Here is a 27,922-nt window from a genome sequence, read left to right on the forward strand (position 1 = left end):
CCTTTTCCTCCTGCCCCTCCCCGCCGGTCTCGCGCCTTTCATTTGCCGGCTGCGCCGCTCGCGTGACGCCGCAGTTGCTGCCGCCGTTTTTTTCCTCTCTCCTCAGGCGCCTCTCGCTCTCTCTCGCTTCTTTTCTCTCTCGCTCTCTCTCGCTTCCCTCACGTCGTCTCCATGGCCAACTACATCCACGTCCCGTCGGGCTCCCCTGAGGTACCCAAGCTGGACATCTTCGTCAGCGAGAGGGACCCTTCGGGCGGCGGCAACCCGGGTTACCGCTACGGAGCCCTGGAGCTGCTTCGCCGGCTTAGGCCCGGTTGGAAGCCCGAGGAGGTGACGTTGAAGGTAAAAAAAAAAGGGGGGGGGAAACAGCTCAGAGGGCGGCGGCCGCTCGCCGGCTGCCAAAGGGGGCGCGGCGGCGGGCCCGTGAGGGGCTGCGGAGGGAGGGCGGGCCCGTGATGAAGCAAAGCCGGGTTTCTCCCCCTCGTCGTCGTCGTCGTCGTCCTCCTCGGTCGCCTTTCTCGGCGCTCCGAGGCTGAGCACAGCCAGCCAGGCCTCGCCGTTCCCCCACTCGGGCGCCCCTCGCAGAAGGCTATGCCCGCCCCAACGGGGTGCGGTGGGAGTTGGGAGTCTGGCGGTGCTGGAAGGCGGCGGGGAGGGGAGAGGGAGAGGGAAGGAGCCAACCCCTCTTTCCTCAGGAAGCCCCCCTTGGCCTTACACACAAACACACACACACACACACCGGCTCGTTCGCCGGGAAGAGGAGAAGGAGGAGGGAGGAAGGAGGCAGGCACCGCCGCCTCGTCGTCGTCTTCTTCTTTCTAGCCGGCCTACGAGACGCGTGTCAAGGGAGCTTGTCTGGAGGTTGGGTGGGGAACGGAGCGGGTCTCGCCTGCCCGCCTTTCCCGTTTCTCCTCTTGCTTTCCCGCAAAGGGGGGAAAAGGAAAGAAAAAAAAGGGGGGGGGAATTCCTTCTTCTCCCCCCCCCCCCTCCACACGCCCAAACTGGGGAGGGTTGGAAGAAGTTGGGCAGGGCTTTTCCCACCCATCGTGTCGAAAAGGATGATGTAGCTAGGGATGGGGAGAGACACAGAGAGAGGGAGAGAGTTTGGGAGGCATGAATGTGGGGTCTTTGCTACCCCCTCCCCTCAAAAGCATCCCAGTTCTGTTAGTGGTGAGAAAACACACAAAGTTTGGGAGGAATTAATGTGTGGGGGGGTCTTTGCTCACCACCACCCCATACCCCAGTTCTGTTAGTGGTGAAAAAAAGACACACAAAGTTTGGGAGGCATGAATGTGGGGTCTTTGCTCCCCCCCCCCCCCGTTCTATTATTGATGAGAACACACACACACAGAGTTTGGGAGGCATGAATGTCAGGTGGTTGCTTACCCACCACACAGCATCCGAGTTCTGTTAGTGGTGAGAAAACACACACACACAGAGTTTGGGAGGCATGAATGTGGGGTCTTTCCCCACAGCATCCGAGTTCTGGTAGGGGTCAGAAAGCAAGCTTAGCAACATGCCGGCTTCTGGGAGTGTCATCACAGCAGCCCCTATTTTCATCTCTTTTCAGGGAAAGTGACCAAAAGTGAGAGTGTGGTGTAAATGCAAAATTCTCATTTATTTATTTATTTTCGCACCCATTGTCCTGGTCAGCCTTCTCTTTCATTAAAGAAGTATTGGGTTCTGATGGAGTTTGAACGGTTTTCTTCAGTTGACCAAGCCTCAGTGTCTGCCTGAGCTTTTGCATCACAGCTCTGTTAATCTTTAAGATGCGTCTAGATTCACGCTGTTAATCTTTAAGCGTTAAAGCTATTGTTCTGCCATTGTCATACACCATACACGTGCACATCTTGGTGTAACACATCTTGGTGTAACTTGGTGTGAATGACGAAGAATGCAGGGTTTCCTGATTGTTTGATGCAAGTGGGTCTCTCCCATAAAGAGAGAATATGGGTAGTTTAGGATTGAACTATGGAGTCCTTGGTTCTCTCTGGGCTTGGTGGTTTAATGTTACATAGTTGGGTAATGGAAACATCTCCAGGCAGACAAGATCAAAGAGCACCAATGTCTCCACAAAATAAATCCCTCTATATTTTAAAGTTATAATGGTATAGATATTGAATGTAAATTAGAATGCTTATTGCAGCTGCAAAATAAAACATTGGCCTTTCCAGAGATAGCTGTATCTATCCAGGAGCTAATCACCTGGGCAAGCTTAGGCCATCACCTTTGTTTCACTAAAATTTCATTTCTTGAAGATGTGTCTAATATGGACAAAAGCTGCATTCCTAGCCTCTCATAGTCTGAAAATGGCCCACTGTAAATGTAGCCTTATATTCCTGCCTCACTTATCTGATTTCTTTTGTTCTACATGTAAAAAATGTTTCTAAAAATGTGACTTGTTCTCAGTAAAATTTCATATGGGTGTTAAAGTAATAATGAAAGTTTAAATAGTATATAATTAGTTTAGATAGCAATTATATTTCAAAAGTTAAAAATAGTGCGTAATAAAACTCTGAAACAATACAATTAGATTACAGTAAAATGTTTTCAGGGTCTGGAAAAAAGTTTATTATAAATGTAGTTCATAGACAACAAAAATTAAGCAGCAAGATTTATTTTTTTAAGTACTATGATGAGGTTTGTGATAACTTTTTAATGACTTGTTTTTTAACCACATTTTCTTATGAAATTTTTGATATCAAAATTTATAGAACCTTTTTGAGAATACAAAATATTTTTAATGTAATAATAGACTTTAAGTGAGTCAGTTAGCTATCAGATATACTGAAGAATTTATCCATGTTGCATATTATAGGGAGCACTGATTTCATATACTTGTTAAGTGCTAAAAACATTTTAATTAGGGTGCTCTGAAGGAAAGTAAAACTTTGTAAAGCATATAGTCCAAAACATTTTTCCTATTGGTTTTAAGCTCCAGAACATTATATAATCTCAAACAATGGCTTTCATTTACATCCAAATTTATACAAATTGAACATGTATAAATTTGGATATGTTTGAAATAGATACATTTGCACTTTCTTTTACAAGCAGACATTATCTATTACAACACTAATTAATTGCATTTGTTCATTCATATTGCTGTTTCAATGGTAATTGCTTCTATGCTTCAGTGACCATATTTAGAAAAAGATACCAAGTAGAAATGATAATTTTTTTATGTTAGGTGATAATGAACGTGGTTACTTTGGAAAAGGATAATTTACTGAATTATATCAATTTAGGAAACTGAGTGTTACTATGAGCTTAGGCACTACCTATTTTACTGGTTTCAGCTAGATTTTACACCACACTTGCTGAGAGGCAGCAGAAACAAATAATATAATGATAGAAAAATAGGTTGCATATTGTAATTGTAGTTTTGTTCTGCTAAAAGGAACTAAAAGTCATCACAAGGTTGAGGTTCACAATAAACAAGCAAAGAAGAAATAATGTACTTAAAGCAGTGGTGGAAACCTGTACCCTTGTAGGTTTTCCTACAACTCATCATGGATCATTGAATCACTTTAAACAAGTTTGCAACCTTTTTTCTTGTTTAGATCAAATATTTACACTATGTGTTTTAATTTTGATATGTTTATAGTTTTGTTGAAAATCAAATTATACACACACACCTCTTTCATACCAATCATACCTTTAAAGTTTAAGTGTCTGCTGGCCCTTGTCAGGAACTTACAAATACCATGATGAAGTGTTTCAAAATCTGTAAAATACACTTCTACATTATACTTATCTTTTAATAATGAATATTGGTGTCTTATTCAAAGTATTTTAAGCTATAAAGCTAAACATTTACAAAGCATTTAAGTGAATTAATAAAAAATACCTTGTTTGTGACTAAAGGCTGACAATCTTTGACGTGCCAGTTACTTATAAACAGGAGTATGCTTAGGGCAAGAAAAATGTTAGAAAATATGTTATGCTATTAATAGCATACATATTGCTTAATATACTGACTTGTATTTTACATCATGCCATAGCTGCTTTGCTAGGATCTAGTATCTAGTATTGTGTTAGACATGAGTCAATTAAATACTCATCACTACATGAGACATGTGAAATACTTATTTGCATCCCGCCTTTATTTTTATAAATATCTGAGGGCATACCTAATATTCCTTCTTCCTCCTATTTTCCCCACAACAACCCTGTGTGGTGTGTTGGACTGAGAGTGGCTGGTTTAAGGTCACCCAGTTGGCTTTCATGTTTTTAGATTAGATGTGCAAAGGTAATCCATCAGTGAATGTGGCTTTGTATTGAGGTCTAATGATAGAGTAAAAAAGGTGAAGGATTTTACTCCACTAGTCGTTGGTGACTATAGGGGGGCAGTGCTCTCTGTTTCAAGGCCATTGAGCCAGCGCTGTCTGAAAACATTTCCGTGGTCACGTGGCTAGTATGACCTCATGGGGTGCTGTTACCCTCCCACCAAAGTGGTACCTATTTATCTACTTGCTTTTGCATGCTTTTGAACTACTAGGTTGGCAGAAGCTGGGGCAAGGATGGGAGCTCACTATTTTAATGATAGTGTATACATGTAGAAAAAAAATGGCTTGCAAGCATCATAAGAGCTGTTAAGATTCTTGATGGCATGAAAGAGATGCTAAGGAGCCTTAAGGGAAAGAGTATGGCTTCAGCAAATGACCTTTCAATTTCAATACTATAGTAAATTCTTTGGTTAAGAATGAATTAATACAAGATGAGATGCTAGTTTTTTAAAAAAAGAAAAGCTCTCCCCCAAAAAGCAGCCTTTAAGAATCTCAAAGTAATCCTAAATCACACCATCATTATAGCTAAATTTCAGCAGACAGATGTTAGGTCAGAAACTGCAATATAAAGGTGGGAATGGAAGCATAAGAACCTTGAGAAACTACCAATTTTACTTGTAAACTTGCATTCCATAGAATTGGCCCTGATCTACTCATTATGTCATTACAATTTTTGGTTCTGATAGGTAGGGAGTATATCCATATGCACATACACAAACTGAGAACATAATTTAAAAATGAATTATATGTTTTATTTGTAAAGGTTTGTGTTTGGAGTCACACAGGTGAGATGGGAAATACAGGTAGTCCTTGACTTACAACAGTTCATTTGGTGGCTGTTCGAACTTAAAGCAGCACTGAAAAAAGTGACATGGCCATTTTTAACATTTACAACTGTTGTGGCATTCCCATGGTCATGTGCTCAAAATTGAGACACTTGAAAAATAACTTACATTTATGACAGTTGCAGTGTCCCAGAGTCATGTGATCACTTTTTGTGACCCTCTAATAAGCAAAGTCAACGAGGAAGCCAGATTCACAGAACAACCTTGTTACTACTAGAGAAACTGCAGTGATTCACTTAACAACTGTGGCAAGAAAGGTTGTAAAATGGGGCAAAATTCATTTAACTGTTTTGCTTAGCAACAGAAATTTTGGGCTCAATTATGATTGTAAGTTGAGGACTATCTGTAAGGAAATTGGATAAATAAATAAATAGTTTTTTCAGCCCAAAGGTGTTGAGCGGCTAATACTATATTCCAGTTATAATAATTAGACTTAAAACAACTCGGTGGGTAACACTGGTTCACTAAGCGCCCTCTCTCTCCAGCCTGCGGAACAGTTTGCATAAGCCCTGAAGAGCTACATAGCTGGGCTGTGTTCTAGTATGTCGAGAGAGGCAGGGCATCTTTATTTCAGAGTTAAGCTAATCCAAAAAAGGAGCTCTATAGCAGAAGGTTGTGTCCAGGGGGTCTGTCACAGATGCTACAAGGTGGGTTTTTTGTAACATGATCGTCCTGTTTTTATTGGATAGGCAGCAAATGCTAGAAATATTAATAATTTACATGCATATATATATACATATATTATATAATGAGTTAGTTTTAGTAGTTTCTAGTTCATTTGATGCAAGCATCTTTAGCGGTAATTTTGCATTCTTGAGTAAAATTATTTTTGCAAATAGACTTTATAACTCTTTTGTAAGCTTTGTTCACTGTTACTTGACATAAATCTATGGTATGCTATACAAAATGTGGAGCATAAGCATCCAAGTGAAACATAATTGCACTGTAAAAGAATAACTATGATAAAGCCTGGGATTCTATTATCTTAAATAAGGGAGAAAACAAATTATATTTTCTGTGTGTGAGAGAGAAATGGCTAGGTTCCTATGGAAATGCTTGCTATCTGTAGCATAAAGATAGGGGTATGTCAGGATTGATGTTTCATGAGGCAGGTTATACCAGCAACCCATTATTTTCTCTTCTATTAATATTCTCTCTTGGCAACCATTTCTTGAGCTTCTCGCACTTGGATTTACTGACATCATAGTACTGGGATAGTCAGAAAAGTACCACAGCAGCCTCTGCTGTCTGAAATATCTAACTGCCGGGAGGGGGGTGGGAGGAGAGAGGAGATACAGAAATATATTGTGGAAAAGTGTCACAAACATGTTCTGTATTAAGCAGATAGAGTGTTTATTACATTTCTTGCCACAGTTGTTAAGTGAATCGCTACAATTAAGTTAGCAACATGGTTGTGTTAAGTGAAACCACTGAAGAAGAGATCTAGTCCTAAGTTTTGGGTTGTGGCTTCGTCATTATTTCTTTTAATCTAAACTAAATAAGGCCCTCTTGAATAGATATCTACATTTGTTAATGGGCTGGCTGAAATCCAATACATTAAAACTTAAACTGATGTTGGATTTATGTTTGATTCAAGTATTGAATTTCACTACATTCTCTTCCTTGCCTAATGACTTTGTTGTTAGCATTCTTTCCTTTTTTTCCTTTTTTGTTCTTTCTATTTACTGGTACTCGATTTTGCTCTTAATAAAATAATTCTCTTTATTTGACAGCATACTTTCACACTTAGTGAATCTTTCTTTAATTATATTTGTTGCTATTGAGTTACGGTTATTCTATTAGACTAATAAATTTTATGATAAACTGGACTCTATAAAGTGCCATCATTTACAAAGATGTTTAAATTTAGCTGAGACATCTCTAAATTAGGAAATAATTTTACTCAGCTGTATCCCTCAAAGTGGGTTGTGTTATTGGTTGAGAAAAGTTAAATCTTAGACAAGTTCAGCATAACACTAGTGATTATGCAGAGTATCCATATCCATCCTGGGAAGAACATGGAAATGGTTTGTTTTGCTTTTACTTTCCTGATTAACATATAACCTTGGTTAACAAATGACTTAAAGTCTCTCAGTTAATTCTTGCCTTATGACCACAATAGAGTCCAAAACGTCTGCTGCCAAGCAAGATCGTTAAATGAGTTGCACCCAGAGGTGGGTTGCTCCCGGTTCAGCTGAACCGGTAGTGGTGGTTTCGCCTGGGTAGCAGAACCGGTAGCGACTCAGGCTGGCCACATCCCTGAACCCCGGTCTCTTATGCCATTGTCAGCATGTTTCTGCGCATGCGCAGGACAATTTTCAATCAATTGTGCATGCGCGAGCAACGTGTGACAGCCGTGCGCGAAGCGAACTAGTACCAACCGGTACAGGAACGCACCCCTGGTTGCACCCCATTTTACAACCTTTGCCACAGTTAAGTGAATCATAGTGGTTAAGCATCTCTGGCTTCCCTTATTGACTTTGCTTGTTGGAAGCCAGCTAGGAAGGTTACAAATGGCGATCATATGACCCAGGGACAGTTCAGCTGTCATAAACAAATGCTAGTTACCAAGCACCCAAATTTTGATCACATGACCATAGGGATGCTGCAACAGTCGTGATTGTGAAAACTAGTCATAAGTCACTTTTTTCAGTAGTGGTGTAACTTTGAATGGTCACTAAATGAATGGTTGTAAATCAAGAATTACCTGTATTAGCCAGGCCCAATCCAATTTACCTTCTGAACTCGGAAAAGGTCAACCAAATTCTGCCACGCAAACTTCTTTCAAGGCCGTAACCAAAACATAGCATAACAGTACTTAAGATATACAGCTATTTCACTAAACTAATAATCATTGTTTTTTCTTTTCAGATATTTACAGATGGAATCACAAATAAACTCATTGGCTGTTACGTGGATGAAAAAATGGATGATGTTGTCCTTGTTAGAATTTACGGGAATAAGACGGAACTCCTAGTTGATCGAGAAGAGGAAGTGAAGAGCTTCCGTGTGCTGCAGGCCCATGGTTGTGCACCCCAACTTTACTGCACCTTCAGCAATGGCCTGTGCTATGAGTTCATGCAAGGAGAAGCTCTGGATCCAGAACATGTTTGCAACCCAGAGATATTTCGGTAAACATTTTGGAATTCTTTTTTTACACACAATTTATTCAAAGAGGTTGCTAGCTACAATACCTTGCTTGTAGTGTTTTTTGATTAAATAAATTTATCTCAATTTCCAGAGAAATCAAGTGAATTATTGTTCTAAAATCCAGTTTGTTAATAGCTTAAAATCTTAGTTAATTAATGGTGTAGGCTTTAATGGATGAAACATCTTACACAATTATTCCAGTATCACCTTTGTTCTGCAGTACTGTTTTGTGCTTGAGTGATAGTGTAGCTTTTATGTATTTTTATTGTCAAATATTTTTTTTTAAATTCAGACCATGTCTTGAAATAACATTGTATTTTATATAATTTTATTGCATTTAAAAAATTTTATTAGCAATTATGAGTCTATAGATTTTATTGTTGTGCTTTCTGATCAAAAGGCTGTAATAAAGGTTTAATTTGATTTAGCAAATCTGCCAGGGACTTTCCTCATTTAGCTTTATTTATCGTCTAACATATTTTTCTAGCTTGAATTTTATTGGTAAAATACTCAAAGCTTCTTAGAATATCTTTTTCTTAGTCATTTGCCCCAGCTTGCTGTAAATTATCCCAGAACATATGTAGGGATATTTCTCTTCAAATATACATGGTTAATATTTTCAAGTTTCAAGTTTAATTTTATTTATAGGCCGCCCAATCCCGGAGGACTCCTGGCGGCTTACAGTGAGGGGAAGAAAACAATAAAAGAAAATAAAAATAGACAAGTTAAAAACAACACAGATACATTCGTTTCAGTCGGGGCTGGACCTCAGCAATGGGGTCAACAGCCCCAGGCCTGCCGGAATAGCCAGGTCATTTTGTACACTATATACAATTTCTTCCACGGTAATTGAATCAGCTGACTTTAGAAAAATAAATTTCTTATAGGTTTTACTGCAAAGAATCAGTTTGGTTTTTGTGGTGTGTGGAACTATTGGTATATTATACAGTGGATCCTCCTTGCTCTTTTGTGGATAGCCCTGCTTTTACAAGAAGGAAAATGGTATTCCTGTCCCCCTTTCTAGCTATCTGCATTTTGCAAAAAACTTATAGGCCTAAAGTTCAGGTTTTATCACCTGGTGGCTTCCAGGTGATGAGAACACAGAATCATCTTTTTGGGGTAGAAGCAATGCAGTTAGTAGAAAAATAATTTTGGGTTCCAGTCATAACCTAACCCTTCTGAACATTATGGAAGTTCTCACCATGGAACAGGTGATATTCCAGCCATCAAGATACACACCCATGTAATTAATCGTATTGAATTAAAGTCCTTTCTGGTTCAACATCCTCTTTCATGCAGCTATTTATCAAATATACAAGATTTTTTTTTAAATAACTACTGTGAAGTTTCTCATTTAAAACAAAATAATGTGCTAATTTCCTTCTTCTGTGCCATTGCTGTCCTAATAATATACAGCTAGCTGATTTCTCATTATTCTGAGCTGAGATTGATAAAAGCCAATGTGTTTGTAATTACAATGATTTTTTTTAGTGTAATTTTCATTTTACAGGTAATTCTCTAGTTATGAATGTAATGGAGCCTGCCAATTAATTACATTTGTAACTCGAGAATTCATAGGAGTGAATAAGGTAACTTGAAAGTGATCATGCATTTGCTATTCCAATATGTGAGTCGTTAAGTGCACGAGGTATCTCAGGGTGGGGAAGCCATGGGGGGAGCTAGTGGTGGAACAGGCCACCCAAGCCTCCCCGACCCATTGAGATACCTTATGCTTCCCCCCCTTCCATCCTGCTGTGCTGGGTTCATTTATCCTGCAAAGATCTGTCTCTTCTCTGCCACGCATCTGATCAGCTTGCAGATGCTTTTTGGGCCGAGAGTGAAATGTTCTCGGGGCGTGATCTTGAGTGACTTCAGACACCCATCCACATTTGCAGAGAATGGGTGCCTGAAGTCAGTCAAGATCATGGCCTTCAGAACATTTCACTTTTGGCCCAAAAAGCATTTGCAAGCTGATCAGAATCTAGAAGGGAAATCATCCTGGTTTCCTCTCCCTCAAAGGCAAAGAAACTGTTGCAGAGAGGAGACAGATCTTTGCAGGATAAGTGAGTCCAATGTGGCAGGATAGGAGAGGGAAGGAGTTGTGGGGAGCTGGGGGGAATAGGTGAATGTTGCAGTGCCTCTGTGGTCGTTCGAAAGGGTGAATAACTACCATGGTGCTGCAACATTCGTAATTTTGGGACTTAGACATAAATACTTGGGGTTATTGCATAACTTCAAACGGTCACTTAGTGAACTGTCGTAACTGGAGGATTACCTGTATTTCAGACTGATAGCAAGACAACTTGCTAAAATACATGCTATTCATGCGCACAATGGATGGATACCCAAGTCAAACTTATGGATAAAGATGGGAAAGTACTTCTCTCTTACACCAACAGAATTTGCAGATGAGGAGTTGCATAAGAGGTAGATACTTTCAACTATCTATGACAATTATTTCCAAGCTCATACATGAATATATCTCAGTATCACTCTCTGGTTTAAAAATGTAAAGTGAAAGTATAGTTTTAGAATATGTGGAGCTTAGAAAATTTTAACTTGCACCACCAAAATAAGAGAATCTTCATAAAATTCTGAGAAGTATCCTTGAAACTTTTTTTAACCGTTCTCAAATTCTAAAAGGTTTCTACAAGATGTGCCAAGTCGTCAAATTCTACAGGATGAAATGGCATGGATGAAGGAGAGACTCTCTAACCTAGGTTCACCAGTGGTACTTTGTCATAATGATCTTTTGTGTAAAAATATCATCTACAATGGAAAACAAGGTAGGTATGGAACACAGCTGTAAGTAACTTTTAAAAATTGTTTTATATTGCCTGATATAGAGCAACAGCTTGTGGAGGGTGGACAATTTCAAATCTATTTTAGAGTATTTCTAAATGTTGCTTATAAATTGCTTTAATAGCCATAACTGATATTTTAATATATGAAGATTTATAATATTTATAGTAAATATTATATTATTTTCCATATTGATATTTTTATTCTGTGTAGACAGCAGCAATTTAAGCATACATTGTTGTCTTAACTATATCTTTGATGAGTCTTGTTATTTCTGATAGCTTTGAGAGCAAATGTCTCTAGGTTATTGTGTATTATCTCTGTATTCTGAATTATCAGATATATTGATGTCCTGGAGGAATTCTGCATGGTGAAGTATCTCAAAAGATACTTTGCAAGTCTCTGTTTATACCTGCTGATGAGGTACATAGGTATCCTTAAAGTTGAGCATCTGTTTGTAAATATATTTTCTGTTGGAAGTATTTTGAAAATTGGCTTTTTGTCTTAATTTTCCATCAGTTTCAGAGGCATTCAACTTGAAAATAATTATGTCAGAATTGCCTATAATTTATAACATGATCCAATGGTATTAAAACATTTTAACATTTACTGTTTTCAGTGACATAACTTGGTTATTTGATAATAATGTGGACAAGCTAGCAATGCATGCCTGTTTCCCTCCCTCCTTTCATATTCATTACATTTTGGAATTGCATATATCCCAATTCAGATTATGGTCTTAATATAACCCTAAGACCGAAAGCATGGTTTGGAGTTCTCAAGACCATTTGAGATATCTTTATTTGCGTTAAAATCAGTACAAATGCAGTACTGGAATAGAGAAGAAAATTACTTTTGAGGTAATTTTATTTCCCATTCCAAATTCAAAATACAACTTCTGTTTAACCAGCATTAACTTGAACTAAGACCTTTGTTTGAATTAAATAAATCAACAAAATTCAAAAAAGTAGGAATTGGATGGGATGACATAAATCATAGAACATTCTGCCTTGAAGCTGATGCTTGCTTTATATCAGGGGATAAAAATAAATAGAATATCCCCCTTAAATTGTTTTAAGTAAAGTGCATGGAACTTTTTAATATTTTCTCTTTCTTTACTGGTATTGAAATAAGCAACTCCTTAAAAACTTGAAGTAGTATATGAAATTCCTAGATGAACACATGACTTCAGATTTCTCAAGTAATTATAAATATTTCAAGTATTGATAATTTTCTCCTATGTGGAAATTATACTTCTAAGCAAGCCATACAATGACAGTTACATTAGCTTTTTTTTTTTCAGTTGAATCCAAACTCTACATTAAAGAGACACCAGTGAAATTATTGCTTTTTCTTTTGACCCATCTGTGAGATTTTAATCACAGCCAGAAATTAAATGCCTCATAGCTCTTCTCTTGCAGCCAAGACCCTTACCTGTTGATACGCTAATGTGACTTATTGGCCATCTGTCTAGATTACTCTCCTTAGATTTGATGTTGAGTCCTCATGTAAGCTTGCATAAGAGATGTGAACTTAATTCATATCACTGAGAGTTATTTCATCAAATCTGAGGAAAGTGTCTCTTCTGTAGAGCTGATGGAACTCTTTTCAAACAAGTATCTTGACAAACAGTTCAGAACACTATCAAAGTTTCTAGGCGTCACATGCCTACTTTTGAAACAAATCTGCTGTCATTTTCTTTTGTGAACAGAATGGAGAATAAATCAGTGAGAGCAGTACATCATTTAAGAGCATTTCTACAAAAACCAGTGTGTGAGTGTTTAGTATTTGGGAACAGGGAGGGGGAGAGGGAGTATTCTCAATATGTAAAATTGCTTGCAACTTTTTAAAGGGGGGGAAAGTACCAAGCGAATATAGTAGCTAGAGTGTACCATTAAAGCTGACGTGTTTAAATGTTGCAGCACAACACATACACAGTTAGGGCAGAGTACAAGTCGATTATGCTATGGTAGTTGAAGTTAACAAATAATAGCCCTAACTATTATTTGTTAGTTCTGATTCTGTGAGCAACCCCATATGGTGCTTATTACTTCTACATTGCTGAAGTATGTATTGCTTTAACCTTGGAATAAGTAAACTGGAAAAAAAACTGTGTATTGTCTTGTACTTGGCAACAGTATTTATGAAACTGGTAACAGTATTATAGAGGAACCATTTATTTTTGCAGTGGAAACTCAGCTTTAACTTTAACTTTTGTGCTGTGGAAGGTAAATTCTTATACAGTGCTGTTAATATGTCATTCATGCTGAAATGTTTTGCAGGCTACTTGAAATTTTTTTTTTTAAGATGCACGATGCTCTCTCCTTATTTCTATTATTGACTTAATTTGTGTCAGTGACAAATCTTTTCCAGAGAAAATTGTTTAGATAATTTTTAAAGAAATGTAAGAATGTCTACAGAGGAGTATGAATCTGAACCAACTGATTTGTTTAATCTATGGTTTTGTGCAAACAGATCTGGATCTAGAAATCATGTTTTTTAAACTAATTACAAATTGTCCCAACTCATATTGCGATATAAGCAAACAGTTCAGATATAATGCTAAACAAACCTTAATTTGATTGCTTCCTCTTCCTCCTGTAGTGCAGCAACAAGGAAAAAAGAATCAAAGCACATTTGTTGTGACTCATTTATTAAAGCAACTGCAGGAAACATTTAATTTCTAATTTAGTCTTGTTATGCACTTTTTTTTACTCAAAGGACTTGAACTTAAATGTTACTAGATCATTTCAAAATGTGATTGACTATTCAGTTGATCTTTGTCCATAAAAGCTTATAAACACCTTTTAAAAGTATAGCACAACTTACAATTACAGTAGTTACCTGAAGTGCTTGCAAACATGTGTGAAACCCCTGCCCCATTTATTAAGAAGAAAAAATTAATAGGTCAGCAAATTTGAAGATGACTTTTCCTTTTGGAAATTTAATTTTTTGGGGGGATAAGGGGGGTAGTAAGTCTTCCTTTTGGATAAATAAGTAAATAATTCCTGCAAATGTTATAATTGAATCCAGTTAATAGGCTGTTAAATAAGGTTTAGGTGGCAGATGTGAAGAGAAATTTAACTGTAGAATTAAAGAGGAATGTGCAATCATTTTTCAAGAGCATTTGATGTCTTAATTTTGAGTTGTATTTTTTTTTTAAAGCTTCCTACTGGAAGATTATTTTATTTTAATGTTAAAATATTTTATATTTTTTAATTATATAAAACAGAAAAAGAGCTATTAGTAAAAAATATTGCATTGTCTTATTAATAATAACAAAGTGTTCAAATACAATTCCAGTTCCAATGCATCTGATGTCTAAACATCAGATCTAAATAACAGTCCAAATTTTTCCTTTCTGATTACATTTGTATATAAAAGCTTATCAGTGCATTAATCTGTTAAATTTAGTCACTGTAGCTTACCCAGTTGAAAATTAATACTTTTTAATGATCTCTAAAGATATAGTAAACCAAATATATTCTTAATGTGCCTTTTAAATTTGGTCTTTGGTACTTTCTGAATTCAAGCTAGCATCAACATTTTTTAAAAAATAGTGCTATCTTGGCTTACATACTACATCTATAATTATTTCTGAAAAAAATAACAGGCAAAAGTGCATTAGTGCTTCACAATTAGTAGCAAGTACTCAAAACTTTGAAGAAGTGGGAGTAGAAGACTAATTTTGACATTCAGTTTTTAATTTTCCTGAAGAAATACTCATAATTTTGACTACAGATGCAAGCTATTCGTATAGTTGTTTGCATCCCTGCTCTGTAAGAGGAAATAGACAAAGGCAATTAGCCCGAACTATTTTTGCATAAACCTTTTCTTTCGCTACATGCTGGATAGTCACATTGCATTGAATGTGTCAGACACCATAAACAGAATTTTAATCAGGATTTTTAAAAACATATTTGGAGTAGGGCTCTAATTACTCTGGGGATTTTTGGGGACCATGCTACATGCCATTTCCGTGAATATTTGGGAAACAACGCCTTTGCCTGTAATTATGATTCATTATATCAATTTTAAAAAAGCCCAAAGACTATTGCATCCAAATGATAACATTATGTCTGGAAGCAGCCCCTATTTCCTTAAGCTTCAAAATGAAACCGAGCCATGCATCTTGACGGCAGTAATTGAATTTCTTGCAAAACTTAAATTTAAGGCTGAGTTCCACTGTAATGTCAGTCTGTCAAAAGAAAGACCGGTGAAATGCAGAACTTTTCTCTTTAAAGTTTTGTGTCTTGTCAAATATGAGTTTGCCAAATTTTCTTCATCTGCTACAGATTAGGTATGCCATTGTTGCTGCCAAGTGGCGGCGTGCACCGTGCTACTTACAGGCACTGACTGGAGGTATTATCGCATCACTTGTTCGCATGCACCTCCCCCTAGGAGAGCACGGAGCCTGGTAACAGCCTCATCTGTATCTTAGCTTCATTTTCTTTCTTTCTGTCTTTTTGTTTTTATTTTTGTTTTGTAATATTGTTAATTATAACTGAAAGGTAGCAAGGGATTTAACGTATGGTGATAAGAGCATTGCAGACATAATTAACGTAGTATATCTTGAATACAAATAATGTTTGATTTACTTAGTATTGTGCATGCAGGCTTTTCACCTGCTACCTTTATTGGTTTTTGTTTTTTTTAACTGCAAACATTTGGATAAAGTATAATTCTGTTAAGGGTTAGCTGTATTGGATGGCAAAAGAAGAGTTAAACTGAGCGTGCATTTGTTTTTAATGAATCATAAGATGAGTGATTTGGGAAACAGGATTTGTTTAGGGGCCATCCAAAATATTTTCTGATTAGCCTGTAGGGTATAAAGTTCTCCCTGGCTTGTAAGATACTATTGTGAGAAACCTCTATATATGTTTTAACTATATTAGTTTGTTCCACCACCACCCACCCCAACTAAAAAAATATCCTAGGTCTTGTGGCATCTTAAAGTTGACCACATTTATTATGTATCTGATGTGAATTTTTCTCAATTAACTGTAATTGCAAAGAATCCTGAAATACGTAATGGTAGGTAGAATATTTGGAATATAGACCGACATATCCTCAGCCCTTTTATGGAACTATATTTCCCAGAGCTTCTTTGGAATGACTGATGAGGATTGCTGGCAATATATTCTAGCAGTGAGAACATTTAATGCCTCTACTTGCACTGCATAATGTAAACTACTTTTTATGATTGTATCGCCACATATGTGATATATTAAACACATTTAAGGTGAAGAAAAGCAGTTTTAATTGTTCAGGGGTTCAAAGTTCATAATCTATTGCTTGGAAATATATAGTGCTGCTTCCTTTTTTCACATTTTAATCTGAGATATATGTCAGGAGATATAGGTCAGGATATAATGACAATATGAATTCATGTTTGAATACAACCCATATGGCTTCATGCAGGTGTTGTTCTGATAGTAGGTAAATACTTAGGGAAGATGTGCTGTACTGTAAGCAAAATGAATACGTTTTGTATAAAGGAAGCAAAATAACAGCACGTATACAGTACCCCCTTTTGCAAAATGATAAGCATTCTATTAAAGAACCCCTTGCCTGTAACGGTACTAACTTATTTTGTGTTCAGCCCTGCTAACATTGGATGAGGAATAGTTTTAAAATGGTTTGAATATTATATTTAGAGACCAAGGCCTCCCAACTAATGGAATTTAAGATAACTGATGCCCCCCTGTGGTACAAAAGCAGAGGTTCTATCCCTAAGTAATTAAGAAAAAGGTATCTTTGATAAAAGAAGTTTATTCTTGTTCGTTAAAACAAAACAAAAAAAATGCAATCTTGGAATTTCCTAAAATGCATGCTATACAGAGCACAGCAGAGTGGAACACACTGGCAGATATTAAGGGGCACAGTGCAGATTCATAGCGCTCCGCTCTTACTCTTACCAATTTTATTTTTGTGTCTCGTGTAGGTGATGTTCAGTTCATTGACTACGAGTACTGTGGATATAATTACCTGGCTTATGATATTGGGAACCACTTCAATGAGTTTGCAGGTACGGTAGTAACCTGGCTTCTAATGGCTTGGACCATTAGCGCTGCATCAGGATTGGATGAGTGCCTCACAATGTGCAGCTGTACAAATGGAACCACTTCTCAGATTTCTTGAAGCATCTTTTGCAAGGCATGCGCAGGTGCTTTGAGACTTGTTCCGACTGCTTCCATGTGTTTGCACACATAGCTGCTTTCCTGGGAAGAAGACTCAATGACCTAAGATAAATCTTCCCTCTTGTCAGCCTGCAATGTCCCTGGACTTCCTTATTTCCCTTTCTTCATTGTCCCTGTAGTGGAAGCGAGGAGTCTTCCATTGAGAATTTAATACAGATTTTTGAATTCCTGGGAAGAAAGAGTATGTGGCCCATCCTTGGTTTCAGAAGCTCACGGGGACAGCCTTCCCCCATAGAATTGTGGGGGGAAATGAGAGGAAGAAGGAATACATGTACCCTTTTTGCTCCTCCACAAGGAGATAATGTAGCAGGTATTCCTGCTGAAGCATTAAAACTCTTAATTAGGGCTATATGAAAGCCTGTATGAATATACTCTAACAGAGCATTCTTTATGGTCTAATACACCATTTCCAGCTATGAAAATTGGGTCATAATGCATGTGAAATTATGTAAAATTGGAAGCTGTAGTTATGTGCACTTCATGCTCCATTTACTTAGAGGAAGGAATGTAATCTGCAAAAAAGAAATACCTAGATTGCAAAACTGTTTTTAAAAGTCCATTTTGATACTGCCCCTCCCTCCATTTCCAAGATGATTTACAGAACAAATGGGATTTTCCATTTATATCTGATTTGCTTCTCCTTAGTATTCCTGGGAGAAATGCAAATTCTTTTTCTTAGTATTGCTGCAGAGTCATCTTGAAATAGAAAGAATAACAGAATTGGAAGGGACCTTGGAGGTCTTCAAGTCCAACCCCCTGCTTGGGTAGGAAACCTTACACCACTTCAGACAAATGGCTATACAATATCATCTTAAAAACTATTTAAAAATATTTTGATTTGGTTCCCATCTAAGGAGGCCTCAATCTGCTTTTATAAAATGATATATCTTTGTCTTTTCTTTTAAAATATCACAAGGATATCTTAAAGTACTTTTGTGCCAATGTACAATGTGTTCTAAAAATATTTTCTATATCTGTGGAAGCTGCTCGTATTTTTAAATAACTTTGCATTGGTACCTTGAATTGACCTTAAAAATCCTTTTTGAAAAATTCTTTTGGGAGGACTACGTTTTAATTCTTTATTATGACCATTGGGCAGAATTCAAATAATTTCCAGCAAATTAAATAGAACAAAACATTATAATTTACAGCTAGATCATGATGTAATCAAAGTCTGTCTAATTTTACCAACAGTATAGCAAAATTGGGCTTTACTCATTGAAGTTGAACCATACTCATAAAAGTTATATAATAAATAAATCAGAATTGCCTGAGCATTTTGCTAAGTAAAGAGCAATAAGGATTACATTGTTATCAAAAATGCAGTATAGTAGGACAAGAACTGTTGGCCAGTTTTTTTTAACTAATTGCTAGGCTTGCACCTGTTGCCATGTTATTTTGGGGTTTTGTTGGGCCACATTTTGAATTCTGACAGTATATGTACGGTATATTTATCTGCTGTGAAATATACAAATTGGAGAAACTAATAAAGAAAATAAATGAATGAGGTGAGGAAAATATGCCTAAATCAAGTTTATATCTATGCTATTCACTACTTTATATTTTTAAGAGCCATCTTTGCACTAAATCCATATGCTGCTTCAAGCATTCTGTTTTATTTTTGGCTGCTAAAGTAGCCTCTAGCTTTGAATACCAAGCTCGCAAAGGATATGTAAGCAATCCTCGAGTAAAGCTTAAGTTTGGTAGTGCTGTATTGGCCAATTTGTGTCAAAACTTGATATTGTATAGTAGGGAATGCTGCACATGACAGCAGGTTCCATTAAGACTGCTAGCCTAGTTTCCATCTCTTAACTAAAAAAACATTATGCAAAGAACATGCTTTGTATTATTGCTCTCACAAAATTGACGCTATGGTAATTATGGCTGTGATGAAGATATATCACTAGCTTTTTTTGTGGAAACCTTATCTTTAAGGGGTGAATATTTTGAGTCTCTGAACCTGCCCTGATGACTATAGAGATTTTGAAAAGCGGGCTCGGGATTAGGAGCAGGGGGATGCAGAGCACAAGATGAAGGCAGAGAGAAAGTGAAAGGTGAAATAAAAAGCTGCTAGACTTCTATTCAGGCTTGAAAGAACCCTTGAACTCTTCAAAAAGGCTCTGAAAAATTTGCTATTCCCCTCTGGCCTTCAAATAAGAATGTTGGATGAGAAATAAAGGGAACAGTTATTGTATAAGAAAAGAAAAGGGGTTCCTAAATTTCTTCAGTTAAGACTGTCTTTCTGGACTAGTTTATTGCAGAAGGCAGAACCAAAATGTCTTAATCTTTTTTGTGGGACATTATGACTTAATATTTAAATAGAGTGAAACTTGAAATGAGACCATGCTTAGATTTAAACCCTGCCTGTGGAATTTTTAAAGCATAGCAGTGAATTTATTTATCTTTCTATTCCTTTCTTGTGTCTAGCAGTTGCCTCCCAACTGCTCTTCTGCCCACCACCACCCTTCTCTGCACACAGTCAGAAATCCCCTAGTACACCAGAGGCAAAAAAAAAAAAAAAAGCTTTGGCTAGTCAGCTCCCATTTTCATTTTATAAAAATATTTCTTAGAAGTTAATGCCTAAGGAATTATTGGGGGAAAATACTCTTAAGGCAACTACTTTGTTTTTTCCCCCTATCTATTTTTAAATACAAATAATCTTAAAAAAATAAAGAATGGGAAGTTTGATGGGTACTAAAGAATGTTAGGTGCTAAGACATGGATCAAATGAGTGCATACTTTCTGTTTCAGATTCTGAGATAAATAAAGAGCAAAGCTGAACACGGGAATAGAGAATTTGTTGTTATTATTTTGAAATTTCAATTTTTCTTTTTAACGAGTTACTGTTTTGTAGGAGTGAGTGAGGTTGACTATAACCTCTATCCAAGCAGAAAGCTGCAAAGACAGTGGTTGAGATCTTACTTGGAAGCTTACAAGGAATGTAAAGGCTTTGGAAGAGATGTCACTGAAAAAGAGGTTGAGGTACTTTACGTCCAAGTGAACCAGTTTGCTCTGGTAAGTTTAGATTTTATTTTGCTAACACCAGGACTGGGTGCAAGAGATCTTGACAAGATTTTCCATCCTGTTGTTCATCTTTCGTGGCAGTGAAAATTCAATGATTTTGCTTCTAGATTATAGTTGGTATATGCCAAACCTACCAGGAAAAAGAATGTTCTGTAGGATTGTGGAATGCTTGCTTTTTCCTCCAGGTCATACTTGTTGTGCAAGGGGTGCTTTGGGGGAGTGTTTGTGGAAAAGTTTTCAAAAAACTGCTCAATTACTTCAGGTATGAGAGTTCACAGGGAAAATAAAACATTCTCAAATTTTCCAGAGCAGGACAGTATCTTTCATGTGTCTAAAAAGGATGGTCATGATTTCTCTCTTGCGTTGGCCATACCAAATTTACAAATGCTATGCTTTTGTCATCTTTACTACTTCAGTGAAAATGCTTGTCTTTTTTCTCCTTAATTAGGAGCAAAAATAAACATTACTGTTGGGGATTTTTTTACATATTGAACAAGTGGGTTTTTCAGCATGGTCACTGTGATTTGCACACATTGTTTATGTATTTATGCTAAGCCCTCTTCAGAACCTTCTAGATTTTATGAAATTATTTCACCGGCGCCTTCTACACTTTCTACTCAAATTTCAGTGTGTTTGCGACCAGCACTTTCTCAGCACATTCATATTTGAGGTGATCATCCTGGTACTGTATCGAGTCCTTGGTGCTCTCTGAACTTGGTTGTTTTCTTGCAGATGTTTCATTACCTAAACTAGGTAACATCATCAGTGCTAGTCATCAGTAGCCCCTTCATAATGACCTCCAACTCCATTATCACCAGTTCCAGCATAAGACTGTCCAATTTATGCTATTCAATCCTCACTAGCTTTTTTTGGGGGGTAAACTATGAGTTCATCTGAGAAAAGAGGTCTGGGACAGCTGTGATCTATCCTGGATTACTTTCTTACTCATCAGGATAGTCCAAATTGAGACTTTTCCCTTAAGTTATATTGAGACTATCAAGATTGTAATTGGCCATCTCATGATTAGTCAACTTCCAAAGGGCCCATTTCTCTTAGTTCAGTTGCCTCCCTACCCACCAGGTCCTCTTTCATAATCCCCATTTCAACCTCTTTGAAATCACCTAATAGCAATAGCACTTAGACTTGTATATCACTTTACAGCTCTCTCTAAGCGATTTACAGAGTCAGCATATTGCCCCCAACAATCTGGCTCCTCATTTTTACCAACCTCAGAAGGACAGAAGGCCAAGTCAACCTTGAGGCTGGTGAGATTAGAACTGCCAAACTGCTGGCAGTCAGCAGAAGTAGCCTGTAGCATTCTAACCACTAAACCACCATGGCTAAGATAGAAGCAGGTGTGTCCAATTTCCTTCATGTTCTTGGTCAAAGGCATGATTGCTGCTCAATCATGTCTTTGACCAAACCACTTGATACCTTTTCCAAGTATCTCTGTGTTAGTCACAGGAATCTTCTCAAATAATTTTTATTCAGACAAATCCTGTATTTCAGATACAACCAATATTCTTTTGGCTTAAGATCTTATCCTTAGTGAAAGCTACATCTACTAAGTTAGCTTCAGATTCTTTCTATTGCCATCAATCCATGGGATCTGCTCCATTAATTTCTAAGCAGAACTTTTGCTGATCTATCTGATCTACATCCATTAGAAAGTTTGTTCCTACAACAAATTCTCTTGCTGTCTTCGCAGAGGATAAAATACTAAGTTTAAAGTGATATTGTTCCCATTCTCCAATTTCTAGTGCTTTCAGTCTTGCTGAAGACCCTAAGATCTCCTAGGCAAAACCACGTCTTGTATTGCTGATTTTGCAGTACAAAATTTGATTAATGGAATAGGAGATACTTTTTCTTATAGCACTAAATTCACATATTATATTGGGTCCATTTTATTCATGCTCTCACCATCATTAATATTTTTCATGTGTGGATAAGGAAGGCTGGAAAATGCATAGTTTCAGATGTAAGTTACACGCTTAAACAGATGTTTTCCCCCCTCTATATTTTCAATCATGCAAAACTGCATCAACTTTTTGTATGAGGCAAAACCCCTTTGCTCTATCATTTGCTGGAGATCAAGAGGCAAATTGTCTGCTGGAAGACATCCTTCCAAGGAGCAATTAAATACAATTTGTGATGTTGCTGATTCAGCAATCAAGGGTAGGTGTCTTCTGTCACACTGCATCACTGTGACTGACTCTGCTCCAACAGTGGTGATACATTTCATCTCCCCTGCATGGACTTAAAATAGCTTCTCCTCTCAATCCTACTCTGTGTACTGCTTTATCAGGTACAACCAAGATTATTCTAGTGATGGTATGCACAAGTGTTAACCACGTTGGCTTGTTTTCTTAAGTACATTCCTAACTAGCCTCTATGTTCTGCTATTATCGTGAGATTAAAACCAGATTATTTGGAATGTAGTTATTCATAAAACAGGTAGTGTTAGATGGTGACTGTAGGATCCCTCTACAGATAGTCCTTGGTTTACTTCATTTGCTTTTCTTCACCACAGAACACACAAGCATTTTACAGCATCGTCCACATATATAAAATAAATAGGTTGTGCAATTTGGGAAGAAGTAATTTAGGAGTACACAGCTTGAAGGAAGGATCTGTTTTGTGGTCATTAAAGCAGCTATGTCTGGCTCCAGGCCAGGGCAGCTGCTGTGAGGCTCCAGGGTATGGATACAGACACCGCTACTTCAATGATAGTCACCGACAATTGTGTTTACGCTGCCATATGTCCCAAAGTACCTATTTCCAGTCAAAACCAAAGCATCCATAGAAAATAGGAATCAGTGTGCTTTAATTGCTTGCTATCATCTGTACACAGTTCATTTGCAGAGAAAGAAAAAGTTTCTAGGGCTTTATCAGGTTGCCACCATGTCTATTCTGGTCATGGTATGCACAAGTGCTAATCACGTTGGCTTGTTTTCTAAAGACCTTCCTAACTAGCCTCTATTTTATGCCATCATTTTGAGACCAGACCCAAATTCTTTGGAATAGAATGAGTTGGAAAGGACCTTGGAGGTCTTCTAGTCCAACTCCCTGCTACCATTTCAGGCAAATGTTTGTAGTTATTCATAAAAGAGGTGGCATTTAGAGGATGACTATTCTACAGGTAGTCCTTGACTTACGACCACAATTGAGCCCCACGTTTCTGTCGCTAAGCGAGACATTTGCTAAATGAATTTTCCCCATTTTATGACCTTTCTTGCCACAGTTGGTAAGTGAATCACTGAAGTTGTTAAGTTAGTAACAATGGTCAAGTGGACCTGGCTTCCCCTTTGGCTTTGCTTGTCAGAAGGCCACAAAGATGATTGCATGACCCTGGGACACTGCAACTTGGATAAATTCATGTCAATTGCCAAGCATCGGTTTTGTGCCAAGCTATGGCACAAAACCGTTATGCTATGCCAAGCATAAGTTTTGATCATGTGACCACGGGGATGCTGGTCATACGTGTGAAAAACAGTCCCTTTTGTCAGTGTTGCTGTAACTTTGAATGGTCACTGAACACATTGTTGTAAGTCAAAGACTGCCTTACAATTCCTACTGAAATATAGCATGAAATAAAATATGGCACAAAATGCTATAGCTCTCAAGATAGCAAACTCACTTAAAAATAGCTAGTAATGTAAAGTGTTGTAGGAATAAGGCCATTTCCCTATACCAGGAAGTGCTTGAATATCTTCTGCTACTTGAAAGCGGTTTTATTGTTAGAAATACATCTTGCCTTACATTTATGAAGGCTTTACAAAGTGTCTTAAAGAGGTGCTCTACGTAATGCGTTAGAAGAAACAAATTACCTCTCTTCAAGAGGTAATCCCTCCTTTTCGCGACTCACATAGCTACTTTGAAGGCTGGCCCCATCTGAGCAGTTGAGTCACTAGCAAAGTGGCTGAGTGTGCCCAAGCTTGCAGCAGAATGGCTGTGTAGGCCTTCCAAAGGATGCAGATACTCCTAGGGAAGATGATTTACTAGTGCTAGCATGCAGAGCTGCTTAGGAGTTTGTGAACCTGTTTGAATTTTCAATATTTCTGTATCAATATGACCTAAAATATGATATCTTCTCCACACGGGCCTTAAAAGTAGGCAAAAGGAATCCAATTAAATCCATCAAAAACATCAAATTTATTCACTTATTTATTTGAAACGATGAAAGCTACATGTTTGTTGGGGCAAAAGCTTTTGTTTTCAGTAAGTGATGTAGCAGTTTGGGTAGCAATAACTGCAATTAAACATTTACAATGTCTGTTGATCAAATTGGACATCATCTTAGAAGAATTTAGGCCATTCCTCCTTACAGAGCAGCTTCGACTTCCTTGAATGAACTTCCTCCTTTGGGCCCTTTAACATAACTTTTGTAGTCTCAGTCCTCAACAACCACAGTTGGGCTGGAATTTTGGTCACCAACAATGCATTCATAAAATAAGATCAGTGGTGGGATTCAGCCAGTTCGCACCATTTCAGGAGAAAAGGTTGTTAACTTTCTGAGCAGTTTGGTGAACTGGTTGTTGGAAGAAATCATTAGGGCAGAGAACCGGTTGTTAAATTATTTGAACCCCACCACTGAATAAGATGTCACATGAACACATGATCTAGTGATCGCAATAAATGTAAATTTTGTTAAGCAAATGTTACTGATCATCAGCCAAACCAAGCCATTCCAGGCCTGGTCCTTCCCAGCCCTGAGCAGGTAAGGTACTGCCTCTAATTCCACCAATAAGGCAGAATCTTCCATACTTGACACCTGATTATCCCCCTTAGATTGAAACACTTGGCTGTAATTTCCCATTCAAATAAACTGATAATTGTAGAAGTTCACATACGTCCCCCCCCCCCGATATGTAACTTTAGATGATTTTCTTCAATAAAGAAATGAACAAATATAATGTTTTTTTGAGTCTTCTGTTTAATTGGGTTGTCTCTAGTTTTAGGATTTGTTTGGAGAACAGTTCATATTTTAGGTGGCATTTATGGAAAAATATTAAAACTTCAAGAGGGTTCACGAAATTTTAACCACTCTACTTGTGCGAGTCCTAATGCTTACATGTGACTTTAATAAACTACTTGGCTAAAAATATTTTCCATAAAATACAGTTTATTGACTATAAGTCTAAAATGTACATTTCTGTGTGTATATATTCTTTGATTTTTGCACTACAAATTTTATAAGAACTTTCAGGTTAGATTGTAGAATTGAATGGGACTATTTAGTATATTACCTGTAAAATCTTTGCTTCATAAAATGGGTTATTGTGATATTGCCTTAGTGTGTGTCATGTTGCCACTTCAGATTATTAATGTGTAAGATCTAATTTGCAAGTTACATGTGAACAAATTTGAATTAAGTTGTCTTTTGTGTTTGAGGTATCACACAATAGGGTAATATAGAAAAAACAGGAACTGTTATCAAGCAACTATGAAATAAGGTGATAAAAACAGAAATACATCAACTGTGTATATAAGGGAGATTTGGTATCTTTCAAAAAGTATTTTGGATGTTAGATATTGCAGCCTTAATATTTAAGAATAAGAATACTTTATTGTCATTGTACATATATACACAGTATACCCGTACAACGAACTAATGGAAATATGCCTCTTCAGTTTTAAGTTTTCAGAAAATTTTCATTGTTGTGATAATGTGTTTAAAACTCATTAACCATATCTGTTAAATTGTGGTTTGATATTGAAAATTACACTGGAAGCTCTTCATGTCAAATGATAGAGAGATAAAATAGATGTTTTTGTTAACATTTCCATTAAATTATATGATATTGTATTTTTTTTCTTTGTAGAAGTCTTAAATACTTCAAAGGAAACAAAAGTATAGTACAATTAGAGCCTTCAGAATTTGAGGTTGTGCGAATCGAATTTGGGGAAAACTGGTATCATAGTATGAGCATTCATTATTTTACATTGCTTTTTCTAAGTAGTCTCTGAAAACAAAACCATTCTGACTAATTTTACTGATCAGGGTTATTTGTCTTCCTCTGCAGGCCTCTCATTTCTTCTGGGGATTGTGGGCCCTAATTCAAGCCAAATACTCCACTATTGACTTTGATTTTCTAGGGTAAGTAATTAACAGAGTCACCTTATGTTAGATACATAAAATATTCTGTAATCATAGGATTGTATATTAAAAATAATTGGCTTCATCTTTCAAGTAATATTTTTTTAAACATTTCTTGATTTAAGATACAGATCTTTAAATTTGAAATAACCATAACTGACTGTGAAATAGATTTTTGTTGATACAATTTTTTTGTCAGGATATTCATTTATGTAAAAGTAAAATAGTAAAGCATAAACACAAAGAGCTGCTTCTTTGATTAAAAGTATTAAAATTTCATTTATTCAAGAGTTTGATGAATAGCTGCTTGTGATCAAGGGCTAATGATTTATGAATACAAACTATTTTTAACCCCTCTCAGAGAATTGCAGCTCAACCAAATTAACTTTTAAAATGTTTAAAAACCCATTATAACTGAGCAAGTAGAGTCTAATTTAAATCATTTTGAATTAAATTAATTTAAATAGATTAAAGAGAGCGAGAATTGTCCAATTTTCATGCTTCTTTTTCCTGTAAATCCAGTGCATCAACCTTTCCTAACCTGGTATCCCTTAGATGTGTTATTTGAATTTCCATAATACTCCATCCAGCATGATTATGTACCGCATTGGCTGAAGTGACATGGGAATTGAAGTCCCAACATATAGCCCCAGATATATGCCTTGCTTACCGGAACCATAATCCTAATCTTATTAAGGCTGGGTAAGCACGCCGGTTATAAATACCAAGATATTTGGATACATAAAATCAAAACATAAATGCTGAATGGGTTAGATTTGCTAATCAAATTGACCTGGGATTAGGTTGAAATGTCTGTGGAAATATAACTTTAATCTGCTATCCATATCATATAATCTGGCCCATATATATTTTAAAAAGTTGGAAAAGCTGCATATCTCTGGCAATTTTTACAAAAGCATTACATAACCACTAGATGGCAGGAAAAACTAAAAATAAGTGGGTATAAAAGTTAAATATTGTGATTTGTGGAAAACTGGACCCAAAATCATATTTCACCGAATGCTTTTGTTTGCTCACATAGGTATGCAGTTGTTCGCTTCAATCAGTACTTCAAAATGAAGAATGAAGTAATGGCATTAAAACTTCCTGAGTAGAATTTGAGAACTTGGTTACCCGCCTGTTGAGAAGATTCCTTACTGTTTTTGTCATGAGTACATAATAGGAAAAGCTCTACATTTGTATTATTCCTTCCTTCTTCTTTTTTTGTTTTTCATTGTCTCTAAATAACAATCTTTCAATGGTAAACTTCAAATGAAGGTCTTTTCTGATATTGTGGAAGGATTATAAGCTAATGGATTTCTGAAACACAAGGAGAGCAAATTTAATCCTTTTTCTTGTATTTTTTTTTAATGTGAGACGTGAATTATTTATTATGAGTTTAACATTCCATTGCTGCTGTTTATCGGTCCTCCTTAAGGGAGCGGGGACAGGTGAATATCCTGTAAAAAAATTTTACATCTCAAATTGGTACAGCATTCAGTTGTTTAACTGGGA

General features: G+C 36.9%; 1 protein-coding gene across 1 annotated transcript; it reads left to right on the forward strand.

Annotated features, from left to right (window-relative positions):
* ETNK1 (ethanolamine kinase 1) lies at nt 1–27,922 on the forward strand. The gene is made up of 8 exons (XM_032220575.1): nt 1–342; nt 8,006–8,265; nt 10,571–10,711; nt 10,928–11,070; nt 17,031–17,114; nt 20,141–20,301; nt 26,334–26,407; nt 27,450–27,922. Exons 1-8 carry the CDS (start codon nt 172–174, stop codon nt 27,520–27,522), a joined length of 1,107 nt encoding a protein of 368 aa, XP_032076466.1. The 5' UTR covers nt 1–171; the 3' UTR covers nt 27,523–27,922.

This window comes from Thamnophis elegans, chromosome 7 (assembly GCF_009769535.1).
Source record: "Thamnophis elegans isolate rThaEle1 chromosome 7, rThaEle1.pri, whole genome shotgun sequence".
NCBI lineage: Eukaryota > Metazoa > Chordata > Lepidosauria > Squamata > Colubridae > Thamnophis > Thamnophis elegans.